At 42.4% G+C, this 18,103-nt stretch overlaps 1 protein-coding gene across 2 annotated transcripts in view; it reads left to right on the plus strand.

Moving 5' to 3' along the window:
* Nucleotides 1-14,350: 14,350 nt before the first annotated feature.
* The window catches only part of PRKD1 (protein kinase D1), a 291,270-nt gene continuing 287,517 nt past the window's right edge, over nt 14,351-18,103 (plus strand). For both annotated transcript variants that reach the window (XM_055133298.1, XM_012934798.2), the window contains exon 1: nt 14,351-14,617. In XM_055133298.1, the coding sequence (XP_054989273.1) occupies nt 14,351-14,617 (267 nt within the window). The remainder of the gene's footprint in view (nt 14,618-18,103) is intronic.

The raw sequence follows: 18,103 nt of genomic DNA on the forward strand, positions 1-18,103 counted from the left end.
TCATAATCATCATCATTATCATCATCATCATCATCATCCCGTTGATCATTGAATTTCTCGAGCAGTCTCAGTAACGTCTCCAATTGCCCTAGCCCTGAGATTTTAGAAGCCTCTCTCTACTCATCCTTGCCAACGATGCTGCATTGGAGGCTCTTTCAGGGCCAGGGGAATGAGACCCAGCTTGGTACTGGTTTTTTCATATGAATACACCATGGGGAGTTTGCCAGGCTCTCCCATGTCTGCAGGAAACTCTCGGTAGCTTGCCAGGTTCTCCCAGAGGGAGAAGTAGGCTGTAAGATGTCTATAAACTTCCAGGAGGTTGGTTTTTAGTCTCTGGATGTTGGCCATTGGTGGGATTGCAAGGCTCCGGGGGCAGTCCGTGGGTGTGACCGCGTAGCTACAGAAAAGTGGGAAATCTGGGCGGAAGAGGTCCAGGCCTGAACCTGGCAAGCTACCGAGAGTTTCCTGCCCACATGGGAGAGCCTGGCAAACTCCCCATGGTGTATTCATATGAAAAAACCAGTACCAAGCTGGGTCTCATTCCCCTGATCCTGAAAGAGCCTCCAATGTGGCATCGTTGGGAAGGACGAGTAAAGAGAGGCTTCTAAAATCTCAGGGCTAGGATGAATGGAGACGTTACTGAGACCACTCGAGAAATTCGATGATCAACGGGATGATGATGATGTTTATGATGATAATGATGTTGATGCCTAGGGTGTGTTTTATTTTTACCAGTGGGATGCATAGCCAAATGCAGAATGCCAACCTCTATTGTTTAATGAAAATAGTGTAGAAATCATTTTCTGGCCAGGCTTTTCTACTAACTTGTGAGTAGAACATTCCTTTCTTCACCTCTAAGATTTGGCAATTGGTCTCTATCACCACTTCTACCTCTAAAATTCTACAAATAGTACTAGCTACAATATCATCATAAAGATATAAAATGCCACATGATAATTGTTTCCCTTGTGTGCATGTTATTAAATCATTTTTATGTTCTGAAAAAAATATATATTTCATTGAGAGGTTTTTTTTATTTTATTGAATCACCATGAGATAGTTACAAGCTTTCAGGCTTGGGTTATAGTCACACAATAATCAAACACTCATCCCTCCATCAGTGCACATTCCCCATTACCAATATCCCCAGTATACTGCCCTTTCCCACCCTCCCCCTGCCTCCATGGCAGACAATATTCTCTATACTCTCTTTATCATGAACAGATGCTGGATCTTGTCAAATGATTTCTCTGCATATATTGATATGATTATATGGTTTTGTCTTTCCTTTTTTAGATATGTTGTATTATGCCAATTGACTTGCAAGTGTTAAACCATCCTTGCATCCCCAGGATGAATCTGACATGGTCATGGTGTATGATCTTTTAGATGAGTCGTCAGATTCTGTTTGCTAGGGTTTTGTTAAGTATCTTTGTTCATCAGGGATATAGACCTGTAATTCTCTGTGTGGTATCTCTGTCTGTTTTTGGTATTAGGGTAATATTTGCCTCATAGACATTGTGTGGAAGTATTTCTGATTCCTCAACTTCCCGGGAAAGCTTAAAAAGGATTGGGAGTAAGTCCTCTTAAAGATTTGGAAGAATTTACTAGTGAATGCATCTGGACCAGGATTTTTGTTTTGGAGGAGACTTTTTATTATCATTTCAATTTAATCGATGGCAATAGGTCTGTTCAGGTACTTCAAGTCCTTGGTTCAAACTTGGGAAAGCAATAGGAATCCAGATTTATCCATTTCCTCGAAGCTTTGAAGCTTTCTTGTTTCGTGGCATAAAGATTCTCAAAGTAATCTCAGATGATCCATTGAATTTCTATAGTTTCAGTTGTGATGTCCCACTTTTCATTTCTGATTCTGTTTATTAGGGTTTCTCTCTCTTTCTTTGTGAGTCTTGCTAGAGGTTTATCGATCTTATTTATCGATTTATCGATCTTGTTTATGTTCTTAAAGAATCAGCACTTGGTTTCATTGATATTTTGTATGGCTTTTTAGGCTTCCATTTTATTAATTTCTGCTATAAATTTTATTATTTTCTTCCTCCTGCCTGGTTTAGGCTCAATTATTGGTCATTTTCCAAGATCTTTAGCTGTGAGGTTAATTTACTTATGTGGGCTCGCTCTTCCTTCCTGTGGAATGCCTATAGAGCTATCAACTTTCCTCTTAACGCAGCTTTTGCCATGTCCCATAAGTTCTAGTAACTAGTGTCTTCATTCTCGTTTGTTTCCAGGAATCTTTGGATTTCCTCTTTGATTTTCTTTTTAAGCCACTGATTGTTCATTAGTGAGCTGTTTAATTTCTAGGTATTTGATTTGATTTCCTGTGTGTGTGTGATTCACTTCTATTTTCAGTGCATCATGGTCTGAAAAAATTATTGATACAATCTCTATCTTCTAAACTTTATCGAGGTATGTCTTATGACCCAGCATGTGGTCTATCTTGGAAAATGTCCCATGTGCACTTGAGAAGAATATCTATTCTGCTTTTTATGAATGAATTGTTCCTATATATCAGCTAAATCCCTTTCTTCCTTTTCTTTTCTCATGTAAAGTATACCCTTGCTGAGCTTGAGTCTTGTTGCTCTATTGAGAGGTAATAAAGCAGTGTTGAAATCTTCAACTAGTATTGCATTGCTATTGAGTAGTTGTCAAAGAATAGTTGTTTTAAGTATTTTGGTTATCCCTCATTAGGTGCATATACATTTAGGAATGTGTTCTTCCTGATGTACAGATCCCGAGATCATTAAGGAATAAATAATCTTCACTGTCTCTTGTGACCTTTTTCAGTTAAATCAATGTGGTCTGGTACCAGTAAATTGTTTTCCAGCCTTTGACTTTGAGTCTGTGTTTGCTCTGACTGTTTAGATATGTTTCTTGCAGGCAGTAGGATGTTAGAGTCAATTTTCTGATCCATCCGTCCATACCGTGTCTTTTAATTAATATGTTTGGTCCATTGACATTGAGAGAGATTATTGTTGTAGGGTTTTATCTCATCTTTCTGCTGAAGTTTGGTGTATTTGAGGGCTTTGTCTTGTCTTAAAGTAGCTCATTTAGTTTTTTTTGTAACCATGGTTTTGAGTCTATAAAGTTCCTGACCTGTTTGCCTGTGAAATTGTGTTATTCCTTCTGATATGAATGACAGTCCACTGTTTTTATCTCTGGCAGCAGAACTGATGCTCTTTCGAGGTGTCAACTTTGATTTGAATATTCAATTAAAAAGCCTATAAATTGTCTTGCTACTTTTAAGAAATTGAGTTTTTAGAATTTATATCAACTTAATGTATTTTACCACTATACATTTTAAAAATTAACTTTATCTCCATTTTATTTTGAAAGCTTCTATCTAAAATTGTTGTTAGCAGAGCAAATCTCTTCTGTAATTTATCAGTTTTATTTACATATTTTTCTGCAGCTGCATTTCTAAATCTTTATTTGAATTGATGAATATATATCTTCTGCCTGAGTAATTTTGAGAATAACTAACTGTGGAATAATTCACATACTTATATCACATATTTATCACATATTTATATTGAAAATAATGATGTGCTGAATAATTGTGCAGAATAATTCACATATTTTAATATGTGCTATGTTTTAGTACTAAGGGACAGAAAGGTCAGTAAAACAAGTCTTGATCTCAAGATTCTCAGAGACTAAGCCACATTTTTCTGTTTGTGTAATATCGGTACCTCTAATGATTTTATTTAAAATTTTTGACTAAAGCCAGAATGCAAAAGTTAAGGCACACTGCTTTGTTGTTGTTATTACTTTGACTATAAGGAAAGTTAGTGCTAAATATTAACAGCAGAAGTCATGGCTATTAGTTAGGATATGTATTCACTTTTATTTTCATAATAAATTCTCAGGAAAATGTTTCATTGTTTTCTAAAAGGACAATAACATAATGCACACATTATTTAATTGTAAAGTTTTTAGCACTCTCTATAAAAACAAGATGCTTTAGGTAATTTCTTAATACTGACTTAAGTTGTATTATTTCTCTACAGCAAGTAATAGTTATTTCAACAAATAAATTAAAAAAATTAACCTGTAGGTCAATGTAGAGGAATTTGTACTAAAATAAAAGAAAGAAATACAAAGAAATGTCAAGCAAGGGATAAAATTGCTGTTAGATAGACAAGAGCTCAAATCCTGTTTTCTTCACTTGTGCACTTTGTCATTCAATCAGACCAGCAAAGCACGAAGGTTAAGGTACTCTACGATGCTTCTATTTTATCTAAAAGAGTAAGTAAGTGATTCTTTGCTTCAGGACATTCCAAAAGAAATGTAAAATGTAATGACATAAATATATGTATACAATTTTATGAGGATGTAAACATTTTTCATACTCTTATTAGTACAGTTAAAAATACTTTTATGATTATTGTATGATCTTAGACTGGAGCGACAGCACAGCGGGTAGGGCGTTTGCCTTTCACAAGGCCAACCCAGGTTCTATTCCTCTGTCCCTCTCGGAGAGCCCAGCAAGCTACCCGAGTATCCCGCCCACACGGCAGAGCCCAGCAAGCCTCCCGTGGCATATTTGATATGCCTAAAACAGTAACAAGTCTCACAATGGAGACGTTACTGGTGCCCACTCGAGCAAATCAGTGAACAACGGGACAACAGTGCTGCAGTGCTATGTATGGTCTTAAAGTATACATGTATCATTATAGCACTGTTGTCCCGTTGTTGTTCATCCATTGGCTTGAGCGTGCACCAGTAATGTCTCCATTGTGAGACTTGTTACTGTTTTGGAATATCTAATATGCCACTGGTAGCTTGCTGGGATCTGCGGTGCGGGAGGGATACTCTTGGTAGCTTGCTGGGCTCTCTGAGACTGATGGAAGAATCGAACCCCGGTTGGTCACATGCAAAGCAAAAAGCCCTACCTGCTGTGCTATCCCTCCAGGCAAGGACGCATGTATTTAAAGTAAATGTAAAATCAGCACTTAATTCAATCAGAATTACATACTCTACTTAAAACTGTGTGGCATAGGGATCTTTTGCTGGAATCATAGTGAATTCTGTTTAAGAATATTAAAGTTGGGGGCTGAAGTGATCGTGCAATAGATTGCAGCGCTTGCTTGCATGAGGTCCTCCTGAGCTTGATCCCTTTTCCATGTAGCCCCCAAGCCCAGCCAAGAGGGGTCCCTGAATACAAAGCCAGAAGAAAGCCCTGAGCATCGCTGGGTGTGGCCCCCAAACCAAAAAAATAAAGTGTAAAAAAAAGATCTATTGTGATACAGAAACATGGACAATTTTTTTTTTTTTTTTGCTTTTTGGGTCACACCTGGCAATGCACAGGGATCATTCCTGGCTCATGCACTCAGGAATTACCCCTGGCAGTGCTCAGGGGACCATATGGGATGCTGGGATTCGAACCCGGGTCGGCTGCATGCAAGGCAAACGCCCTACCCACTGTGCTATCACTCCAGCCCCGAAACATGGACAATTTCACATTTGCATGGACAATAAGAATATAAAAGAAAAAGACAGCATGAAAATTAGTTAAAATATAACTTTTACACTTATAAGTGACCTTACTTTATTTAATTTTTCATCTCAGAAAAATATGAATTTCATAGTAATAAGTGATATTTAGAAATAATTCTCTTTGAAATTTTTCTTAGCCAAGGAAAGCAAATTATTCTTTCTTAAACTATTAAAACTATTTTTTCTGGTTATGTCACTAAAAGATATATCTGCCAGATTCTTCCACTTAAATAGTTCATTTTCCAAATCAAGCATCAGAAGCCACACACAAGAAATTTCAGCTCAAATTTTTTTTCCAGTGAGGAACCCAAAAAGTAACTTAGGTTAATTATACTTCCTTTATTCTTTCTTATGACTTTTAAAAACATTTCTGATTTATAAAGTGCACTGGAAAAAGTAAAATAGTATTACAAAGATGATTTGGTAGAAAATAATTTAAGTTATAGACTACTATGATGGAATATATTTGATATTCATGGTTAGACAATGTTGAGTTATGGCAACAGGTCTGATCTAGTCAGAGTGGAGAAAAGGTTTGTTTCCCTGAAATCAATGGTCTTGAGTGGGTCTTGAAAGTAGAATGAAAAGAATTGCATCTTTATAAAAAATTAATTTGCTGCTAGTAATGATTTCTGAATTTGAGTCATGGATTTTTTAATAAAAACTGTTATACATAATTGTACTTGGCTGCTCTAAGCAATAACTTTCTGAGTATATTGAAGTCAAAAGGAAAAAAAATATGCTTCAATGTGTTTTCTACAGAAGACCTTAGCACATTTTATGATACCTTAGAGCCAGAAGTTCTTATTAGAATAGCAGAGTTAAAGTTCTTACTGTTCAGGAAGGAAGGATATTTTGGGAGTAAAGTCTAACTAAAAAGATATAATATAAAATTCAAATGTTTATATTTTGCATGGAAACATTTCAATATTTGGACAAAGACATTCAAAGTTCACTCTACATTATAGAGAAATATAAAGATTACCTTAAAAATAAAAAGCTGAACACAGGAGGTTGGATCCATTTCTTTTTGCTCATTAATGAATATGAAAGTAAGAAAAATTTCTAATAGTTGAGATAATTTGCTCTTTACAAAGAAATAATAGACCAAGAAATTATTATACGTACTGTTTCCAAACTGATCAAAGTTTTTTTTTCTTTGGTGTTTTAGCTTTTGGGGCCACACCCGGCGATGCACAGGGCTTTGCACTCAGGAATTACTCCTGGCTTTACACTCAGGAATTACTCCTGGCGGTGCTGGGGGACCATATGGGATGCTGGGAACCGAACCCATCAAACCCATGTCAGCCACGTGCAAGGCACATGCCCTCCCACTGTACTATTAATCCAGCCCCTGATTAAATTCTTAAAGTACAAAATTATAGGATGTGAATTGTGAAAAATAAATACTACAGATAGAAATTTTTCTAATATAAAACTAAAAGATTGTTTTTAATCAATATAAAGCAACTTGGAAGATAAAATTCCATTAAAAGTTTGAAGATAATTGTGGGATGTGACTCGGCAGTAGAACATGTACATTGGCATGTGCGAGGGTATGAGTTTTATCCTTGGCACTGGAAAAAAAAGTTAATGATGTGTGACAAAAAGCATTGCCTTTATATGTAACCACTTATGTTTTAATAGCAAAAAGGAAACAATATAAAATATGTAGCACTGCACTGTAGTACTGTCATCCAGTTAGTTATTCATGGATTCGCTGGAGCAGGCAACAGTAACATCTCCATTGTGAGACTTGTTGTTACTGTTTTTGGCATATTGAATAAAAGTAAAAAATGCAATGTTGGCTCTAATTATTCATGGAAAGGGTTTGGGGGCCCTCTAAGTGGTGTTAAGAGTGCCCAGAGGACATTCCCTGCCATTCTGGCCAACTGCACAAGATGCTTTAATTCTAGGGCCTGAAGTTTTAGTGGTGCTCAGACCCTCCAGAGCTGGGGACCATCACAGCTACTCCTGTGGTACTTGGGGACCACCTGGGTCTTTAAGGCTATACAAAGCTGTGCTCCAGGGTCCTTGTGGTCCCAGGGGTCAAATCAGGGTCGGATGCACATAAAATCTTAACTCCTGTACTCTCTCTGTTCCTGAATTTTCAAAAACCTTTCTTAAAACTTTTTTTTGAGTTCCATAGAGATAGAATAACAAATAGGGTGCTTGCCATGTGTGCAGCTGGCCTAGGTTTGATCTCTGACATCCTCTGTGATCTGCTGAGCCCCACCAGAAGTGACTCCTGAGCACAGAACCAGGAGTAATCAGTGGGTATAGCCCCCAAACAAACAAACAAACAAGCAAAAAATTGTTTTCCTTCAAAAGTTCATTTTTTGGGGTATTTTTCATGCAATTATCAGCAAGATAAAGCAACATTTTGAAAATTGTTTTCCTTCAAAAGTTCATTTTTGGGGTATTTTTCATGCAATTATCAGCAAGATAAAGCAACATCTTGCTGTATGCTCAGGCTTTAGTAGACTCAAAAAATTTTAAAGGTACTCAGTCATTTATTGATAGATTTATTCACACATACCTTTTTGGTCTCCCCTTCCTTTTGCTTTGTGATGACTAGGGGTTGCACACACTGATTGTCAGTGCTCAGTGATGCGGGCACACTTCAGTCATGGGGCTCATATACACTTGCCTGTGTGTGTCAGAGATCACACACTGTGTGGTTGGATGGGGAGTTGAATCTCAAACAGACCATAGGGTCAAACTTGCACATGAGGGGTGGTGAAGGGGATCACATGTTTGGCATTACCTCACACCTGTTAGCCGGGAACTCCACCACTGAGCTTTACCTGGGCCCTAACAGCTTGTGGGAAGATATGCAGATGGACTTTTTGTTCATCTGTGCCATTATTATGGCTTTATATCCCTGTTTAATCTGGTCCAATAGACTATCATTTCTGAACACTTTCAAATAACAATTTATCATTTTTATGATATACATTACAAATTTATTATTATTCATCAAGACATCCTTTTGCCTATCACCTTTATCCTCATGATACAATTTTTGCACTCAATTATGTAAAAAGGAAAGCATCTAGAGCATTATTATTTTCTTCAAATGTTGGATTTCCACATTACATCCTTTAATGCTCATTCTCTTAGGCTTCAAGTGATTACCCTAAGGGACATGAGTCTTTTACTTAAAGAATCACATGTTTTCTATTAAGCTTCTCTTTTCCATGAAATTACTGTATGCTTACTTCATGAACCATCTAGTCCTTCTAGAACTAATGCCCATTCAAACCAGGTTATTCTCCATCCTCATTCTTATTATTGTGAAATATCGCACACAGCCTTTTCCATCTTGGTGTATTTGCTAGCCATGCTCTTCTTAAAATTATCTGAGCACTTTTCTTTACCTCCAACTTTAACTTTTTGATATCACTTATTTTATTTTGAGGACTTTCCCTGTGACTCTCAGGGGGTCCGATGGGTGCCTCACCATTCTCAGTCAAGCAGACTGGTGGTTCAATGCAAGCATCTGGGAACACTATGTTCCTCGGGTCCTGCAGTCTTGGGGATACCTGAGCCCCCAGGTGATACTGGGGTACACCAGATGGGTGCTTTGTAAGAGGGTGCTGGGACTCTAAACTCAATACCAGCACTATACTATCGCCTGCCTCCTGTCTTCAACTTTCAACCTAAATAATTCTACATCTGTGGCATTGTCTGGCGTTTCTCAAAGTGTGTTCTGTGGGATATTTAGCTATGTGAAATGCTAAGATTTGCTGCAGAGTAAACAACTAAACAAGAGGAGTATATAGTTCAAATATGTCAAGATGAGTATATAGTTCAAACATTTTAGTTCAAATATGTCTAGAAAGCAATGAACTAAAAGAAATGAGACTTTTGTAAACACCTTCCCAGTGCCTTTATTTTATTTTTAAATGTAATTTCTTATCTGAAACTCCACTTGAACAATTTTGGTAGGGCAAATTGTTCTCTGCACTAATTAGAAAATGTGGGGGGTGGGGTGCAACTCCCAGTGATTGTTGATGAACAGGGGCAGGTGGTTCAATGCTTGGGCCCTAGGATGGGTTGCTCAGGGGCCTCCAGGGCTGCACCTGGGTGCACAGAAGGTGGGCTGTGGTGCGAGAGGCTGTGTGCCTTGGAATGGAACCACTGTCTTGACCAAACAAAGCATGTCCTGCTGTGGAGCAGGGCGACTGGCACTGGAGCAGGAAAAACCCAACCTTGCAAAAACGGCCCTAAGGTGAAACCTCGAAAGCAGGAGTAACTGGGCAGAGATAGCAAAGCAGGGCGCCTGCATCATGTGTCCTGCCTTGAGCCTCACTTGATCCCCTAGTCACATATGCCTAAAATACAGAAACTGTCACTGACACTTTAAGCGGGATTGGACTGGGGATAAAGCAGAGAGGAAGTGATAGGTCAATAGTGTTAAGCTCTAATGTGATTGGACTTCCTGAAGCCAAGTCTTTCTATAAGAATATGTGGATTTGGCAATAATGTTGAGCTGTGATCAGTAAATCAGCTCTTGGAGATGTTTCTCTGCTCCTACACTCTTTCACCTCATGAACAGCTTCCTGCCTGGACCTAGTCTGCAATGTGTCTGGGCATTTGGGGGATAACAGTTCCCCAACATTCCACTGTGGTCTCTCCCCGAGCCCCTCTGTACCTTTAAAGGATGATTTATATTGGATAAATTTAAGGGATGATGTAGTTTATAGTTACACGAAGGAAATAAATTGCATGCAGTGAGTTACAATATTATATAAATATCAACCATCTTGAAGAACATCAGGAGGAATGAACTCTTATAAGTACCTCTGTATCGGGCCTATACCCAGATCACATCCATGGACACTTGATTAGTGTATTAAGCTTTCTATGATAGGATTCTGAGCAGGGAAAGTCCCTTATTCCATTAATGCAATATCAAGCTGTACTTCATGACTTTAATACATTTAATCCTCTATCCAATTTTTATCCAATTTTTATATTCTTCCCCTTTTCATGTTCAAACCAAACATTCAGAGGGACTAAAACCACAAGCTTCTTTCAAACGTTCAAGCTCTCTGTGTGTAATTTTGAAGTTGCCAGAGATACATCACAGATTTATTTCTGGTATTATCCATTGTTTGTTCTCTTATCATTCAGCAAATGTGTACAAGAGTTGATAAACTATCAGATCACAGATGGTTGCCTACTATAGAATTTGCAAATACCAACTCCACAAATTTTTCTGCTTGTCACGGATAACCCCAGTGATTTTCCCCCTCTTTGTCTAGTTTCTCTAGACATCCTTTTGCCTTCAAAATTTTATCAGCTTCGTAAATGTAATTTTAATCATTCAGTCTTCCTTAAAATTCTCTCCCCTATGTCTATTTCCTTCTCAATTATTCCTTACACAAATCTTTCCTACTACTGAGAAATCGGAGAAGATGAGACAGTTATTTACAAGTTTATTTGCTTCCTAAGCAGGACATCTAAGTTCCTGTTAGTTTCATGTAATTGATGAGTGCCTTTTGTCTCTAGAGATCTCATCTAATTTCATTTAGGAATATCACCACACTGATGATTTCCAAATGTATTTCTGGAACTCCTCTCTTCCCAGAATTCTGGCCTTAAATTTTCGGTTTTAGTTGTTATTTTTATGTGACTGTCTAATGTCATTTGAAAGTCAAGAATGTCAGGGTAGAAACCTTATTTCTGGCCCAAATTTCTCTCTTTGTCTTCTCTGTCTCCATTACTGGCAACACTATCAGACTAGCCCAGAAATTTAGAAGTCTTGCATAATTCTCTTGTTCTTTCACTCCATATGAATCTCTGATTTATCAATAAAATCTTCACTTCTGTCTCTGAAATAGATTCTGTATCTTTCTTTTCATAGTCTCTCCTGAAACCATTTTCATGTAGGCCACAAATATTTCCAGATATCCATAGGCAGCAAATCTGTTACATGATATCACTTTGATGACAAAGTGGTGGAGTGGTGTTTGAAAAAATGCTAATTAAATCTTTGTACTTGGAGTTAAACCTTCCCATGGTTTGGTTGTGCACCAAGGAATACAAACTCTACCACAGCTTTTCAAGCCCTTTATGATCTGGCTTCTACCAACATTCTGACCTTATTGTTTGCCCCTCTTTTCCTGTGCCTTGAAAATGCTAAGACATTCCTGTGTTAGACTCTTTGAACTGGTTGTTTCCTATGTGCAATTCTTCAGATCTTCTTAAAACTGGCTCCTTTCCATAAATGTAAACTCAATGAAATATTCTCTCATCCCAGTTCAAAGGAGTACCCCCTTCACTAATTCTCTTAGAAGTCACCATATTGTTACAATTGTATTATTTTTACTTATTGCAATCCCAACTTTTTCGCTTTTAAATGTCATTTATTATGGCAGGGACCTTGCTCATTTTCACCTCTGTACACCTAGCATCAGTGTAGTGTTTGGTACAGAAAACATCTCAATGTGTTGTTTTTATATCTACAAAAACATGGATATCTTCAATTTTATGACTCTCAAACAAATCTAGCACTTTTATGGTTAGGGAGTGGCTCAGTGGAAGAACACTTGTGCTGCATGTCTGAGGCCCTGAGTTTGATCCAGAGCACTGGAAACAATCACCAACACTGTGCCGTTTTACTAAATCCTTTGTAAACTAACCACTTAATGACTTTACTGGTAATAGTAAAGTATTGTAATATTAATTTTGTTCCAAGTTTAAATACAAGTGAAGTACATTTTCTGACTTAAGAAAAGGTCATAGACGGCTATAACTCAGTGTTCCTGTGCTTGCTTTGAATATGTGAGGCCCTGGGTTCAATTTCTGGCTCTGCACACAGATGCAACTCCTGGCATACAGAAGAATTCTACCATTCTCCCCAGTTAGCCAGATCTGGTACAGTGGAAAAATGATCCTATTACCTGGAATGAAGAGAAAAGAAAATATCAACATACACATCTACATGTGTATGTGTGATGTCACACCTTTAAGTGTGGAGAAAATGAACTCATCCCATCTAGATGAGTTCTATGTACTTTGTTCTATGGGGGCCTGTATATGTTCTATAATGTTTTTGGCGTATTGTAGAAGAGTACACTGTAGATGAGCTCTTTGTTCTGTGGGAGCTCTTTATGTTCTACAATGCCTTCGGTCGGGGTCATGGCCACATTCAAGGCTCAGTTATTGACCCAGTGACCACGGCTGGGCTAGAGAGAGAACTTAGCTATGTCCAGCCATACATTTCATGGCCTCCTGAAAAAAAGGAAAGCCGTATTAAGACTTATAAAATAGAGGTTGGAGAGTCAGTACAGGACTTAAGACGCCAGTCCTGCACGTGGCTGACAGGGGCACTCGGGTGTAGTGTTCTGACTTAATGTCCCAAAGTATGTTCTGTGGGGACCTTTTTTTGTTTCAGCTTCATTTGGGGATCACCCCCACGGTGCTGCTCAGCTTTAGTCCTGGCTTTGCTCTCAGAGATCACTCCTCGTGGCACCCGAGGGACTATGTACGTGGTAACACACTGAGCAGGGCCCTCAGAGGTTGGGGTATAATTTTGCACGAAGGCCAGTGCTGGTGGGGAATTAGATTTCGTTTCTAAGTATGAGGACGCCCTCCCTACTTCCATCAAAACAGTAGCAGCAGCAGCAGTAGCAAGAGTGACAAAGGTGGAGAGAGGAGTTTTAGGAGTTTTAGGAAACTCCAGAAGTAAAAGCTGCAGCGACAGAAAGCGAGAGAAAGAGGCCCGGCCAGACAGTCTTCCTGTCCGGCCACAGTCAATGTCTTTTCTTTCGAAAGGGAAAGGCTCCTGAACCCAGCCCTTAGCTTCCGTCTATCCATCTAGTTCCCTGAGTACTGCGACTGGCTAGTTAGGGGTGATCATCAGGGTGTGTCAGAGAGGCCAGAAAGGTTAATGGCAGCTTTCAGCACGTGTCTGTGGACTGACTTGCTCCTCGAGGGAAATGGCAAGTCAGTGGGTCTCCAAGGACCCTCTCATTTTCGTCCTCCCTTGGCGACCTGAAGGTAAGAGCCCAGGGGAGCCGCAGGACTCGCCGTTCTGAGGCCCATCACAGGTCACGTCCCTAGTGGAAGGGCTCTGGCGTTTGCAAGAGGTAGCTGGTACTTTGGGGGGTGGGGGCGACCGGGATGCACGCGGCCAGGGGGGCAGGGGTGCACCGGGTCCTCTGCCGTCTTGCAGTCGGGCCGCCTGAGCCCGTGCTGCCCGCAGTCCCCGCGGAGAGGGACTAAGCGCGCCCACGGGGCACCCGGAGCCCCGTGGCTCTGGGCAGCTGTGGGAGGCGTCGGGAAGCTGTGGCGGAGGGGCGGCGACCGGGCACCCGGAGGCCACTGCGGCCGCGCGGTCGCTGCTCCTGCGGCTCCAGCGCCCGCCGGGCGGTGGCTCTGCAGGCGCCCGCCCCCAGCTCCCCTTCCCCGCCCCTCGCACCCCCTGGCCCGCCCCCTCCCGGCGCCCCGGCCGCTCCGACCCGCCGCCCCGTCGCTGCGTTCGCTCCCGGGCCACGGCTCCTCCGCGGCGGCGCCTCCTCCTCCTCCTCCTCCTCCCTCTTCTCCTCCTCCTCCCCGCGGCGCCCGCACTCCCTGCTCGGCGCTCCTCGGGCCGCGGCCCTGCCCCCTGGGCCAGCCCTCCCCGCCCGAGCCGCATCCCCGCTCCTCCCTCCTCCTCCCCCCCAGCACCCCCCCTCCCTCCCTCCCGCACGGGGACTTTTCCGGAAAGTTTTTATTTTCCGTCTTCGGCTCTCGGAGAAAGCAGCGTCCGGCTCGGCAGCCGCCAAACTTTTCGGGCGGTCGCGGCGGCCGGTGCCCGCCGTCGGCCGGCGCCCCGCGAGCCGCCGCGATGAGCGCCCCCCCGGGGCTGCGGCCGCCCAGCCCGTTGCTGCCCGTGGCCGCGGCGGCGGCGGCGGCGGCGGCGGCCGCGCTGGTGCCCGGCTCGGGGCCGGGGCCCGCGCTGTTCCCGGCGCCCGGCGCCGCCCCCGCCGCGGGCATCTCGTTCCATCTGCAGATCGGCCTGAGCCGCGAGCCGGTGCTGCTGCTGCAGGACTCCTCGGGCGACTACAGCCTGGCGCACGTCCGCGAGATGGCTTGCTCCATCGTCGACCAGAAGGTAAGGCGCGGCGCGACGGGAGGAACCCGGCGTCTCCCCGCCGTGCAGGGGGGCGCGCTGCCCGCCCGGACACCCCCCCATTCCGCGCCAACTTTCCGGCGCCGGGCAACGCCGCCGCTGGCCGCGAGTCCGCCTCGCCGATCGCTCGGCCACCGGGCTGGCTCCCGGGCGAGGTTGGACGGGAGCGTCCGAGGCACCGCACTGCCCGCGGTTCGAATCCGCCCCTCGGCGCCCTTGTCTCGGTCTGCGCTTGGGCCGCTTCTCTCCAGCCGGCGTCCCCTTCGCTCGTGTCCATCCCGCCGCTCCGCCCTTTCACACGCCCCGGGGGCACCTTTCCTCTGCTAACTCCGCGGCTTTCCTCCCTCTCTGCCTCCCTGCATCCCGGCCCAGCGCGTTTCTGACACCGCATCCCTCCCCTGAGTTCCCCTGGGGACACGCTCCGCACGCTTTCAGTACCCCTCCTGCCCCGGACGGACCCCTTGCCCAGCTCCCAAGAACGCTGAGGAGGTGCCTGGAAGCATCTGGAGACTAGGAATGTCTCACCTGTCAAATCAGCTTTTAAAAGCGCACGATTGAGTGGGCCAGCTGTGAAAACAACTGCCCAGAACACCACTCCCTGCCTCCTAGACGACCTTTCAGCCGTCGACGTGTGTACATTGGGCAGAGATTTGACCAGGATCGACTAGGAGAATTGCTACGTTCGGTTCTTACCGGTTTCTCCCGGGGCACTGATAGTATGGCAGGGGCGTGAGGGTACGGGAATATAGAGTTTAATGACTTCCCAGGAGCACCCTCAAGCATCCCGTGCGCCGAAATTTGAGGCTAGGGGACTGGACAGCGATCACCAGGGCACGTTCATAAATAGTCCTTTATCCTGGGCTGGACCACCCGGGAAGGAGTCCTGGCGCCCACCACTGTTTATGAAATGCAGGTCTCACTTTCAGGTTGTTTTCCTGGCCTTTCTGAGGGAGGCTCCATGAAAAGGGGCGATAAGAATGTCAAGGGGGTCGGGCAGTGGCGCCAGTGTTCCTAGTCTAAACAACCTGGATTTGGGGGGTGGGGAGTAGGATGGGACACAGAGCCTTCCAAAGCTTCTGAGTCTCAACCCTGGAAGACTCCTTAGTACTTCAGTAACCATCTGAAGAAGTAAGAGCTACTTTCTTTAAACTATTTGCAGCAGAGTTGACTCAACCAAAGTGTTGAGAATAGCGGTACTGAGTGTGGAGATGTTAGGAAAATTCCGAGGGAACATTCTTGTATCTTAGGAAGTTGTAAATGTTCTGGAGGCCAGACTAAGGCAACCATGTGTGCCAGAAATTTTTGTTTATTGAACAGAGTGATTTTAATATTTCATGTAACTTCATTTCCCCCCTAATTCTGGGTCTAAGCCTATAAGGTGTGTCCCCTCATCAGTATTCCAGAACTCACTTGCAGGTGAACAGAAGCACATTCCTGGCAGTGAAAACCTTCCATTCAGGGAAATTATAGTTTCCAGGAATCTCCATTGGGATGCAGCAAATCAGTTAATTAAAACACAGTACTAGATAAGCATATAAACAGCATAAAATGACATTTCTCAAAAAAATAATAAACACCATAATCCAAAACCAAAACAAGAATGTGGATGTGTAAAATTTTAATTTACTCAAATTCTAAAACAACTAGTCAAGTTATAGGGAATATTCAAATTGAGTCCGATTAGACCCACTTTGGTTTTGACTAACTTTAAATTTCTGTCTGTCTGTCTGTCTGTCTGTCTGTCTCTCTCTCTCTCTCTCTCTCTCTCTCTCACACACACACACACACACACACACACACAAACTTTCTGTCTCTGTCTTTCTGTCTCTCTGTCTCCCGCTTTCTCCCCACTCCCTAGAGTGGGGAGAAAATAATGTATGATTTAAGAGATTTGAGATACCTGTTTTGGCCAGGGAGGGAATTAATCTGCTTTTTTCATTTGTCTCATTAGCTACCAAGAGGGATGCTGTATGGAGGGAGTGATCAGATTATGAAGGGAATGTCATTGACTACCTGTGAAAGGAGCTGGCCTGAGGGCAATGACTTGTATTTAGAGAAAATACAAATTGTAAGAGGACCTTGAGATGAAAATAAACTCAAGTAGCTTGTCAAACCAAGGGCATCTGAGAGATGGATTGGCTGTGTGAGAATATTTTAGAAATGTTACAATGTTAGGACTGAAATTTTAGTCTCCCTAAATGTTAGGACTGAAAAACAAAAACAAAAAACACACCCAAAAACCAACTGGAGTTCAGTCATGTGCTCCTTGAGACCTGAGCTAGAGGTCTGGAGAAATGCTGGCAGGGAGAGGCACCAGCCTTGATAGCGGGGTTTACAAGGACGCCATGCTTCCTGGCAGCAGATTCTAATAGTTTTAGCACTGAAAGCCTGAGACGTTTGACTGCTTGCAATAGTTAAGGTAAAGAGCTTATTGGCAGTTTTGGAGGTTTCAGGGGAGCATAGCCAGCGTTGCTCAGGGCTTTCTGCTGACTTACTCAGTGGCTACTCCTGATGTGTGTAGGGAACCATATGAGGCTAGGGAAATGCGAGGGATCTTACCCAATAGGCTGTATGTGAGGCAGACATTTTATCTACCCTGTATTATCTCTTCACCCTTACCTGCATTTAAAAAAATGATAGCAAAATGAGTTACATTTGGAGATGTGGATTTATAGTATATATATGTGTATATATGTGTGTATGTATATACATATATATGTGTGTGTATATATATATATATATATATATATATATATATATATATATATATATACTGTTTAATTATGTGCTGGGTGGTTGATCTAAAGAGGAAATTCCATATCAGTCAAACCAACTCTATCATGTCATCTGGAATGGAAATTTTCTCTCATCCCCTGTCTAACTCTGTCACCTACTTTAGAACAGGCAGAAGCAGGGTTAAGAGGGCTGCACATCCATCATGGAATTACAGGGAATCTCTTTGCTTAGTGACAGTATTAATGGCAGAGAGGGAGAGTGGGGGTTAAGGAAGTGGGAGGAGGGAGGTCCTTTGTACTTTATTGAAAGTTCTCTGAAGTATCTTCTAAAGATATTAACACACACACAGGGGGTGGGGGAGAGAGAGAAAAGGGATTGGGTAATGGGGCAGGGGAGGGTGGATGAAATGGATATGAATGTTGTGTTAGGAGAGTTGAGTGTTTGAAGTCATTTACAATTTACTATGCAGATTGGAGTCATGTGGTGTTTACAGCAGTAAGATCTTCTGATCTGAATTTTTCTGGGCCTTTGTTTAATAGGTGTTAAGGTGTTTGTATCTGATTTATGTGAGAGTTCCTGAATACTAACTGAGTTCAGACTTAAATCTTTGGAAGTACTAGTTGACAGCTCATTTTGTTTCAGCACATTCTTGGGACATTTTCTGTGGGATGAGCAACTGAGGTGTACAGGGCTGAATAAGAAACATTCTGTTCTAGAGAAGCTCATTTAGAG

Source organism: Sorex araneus, chromosome 3 (genome assembly GCF_027595985.1).
Source record: "Sorex araneus isolate mSorAra2 chromosome 3, mSorAra2.pri, whole genome shotgun sequence".
NCBI classification, from domain to species: Eukaryota; Metazoa; Chordata; class Mammalia; order Eulipotyphla; family Soricidae; genus Sorex; species Sorex araneus.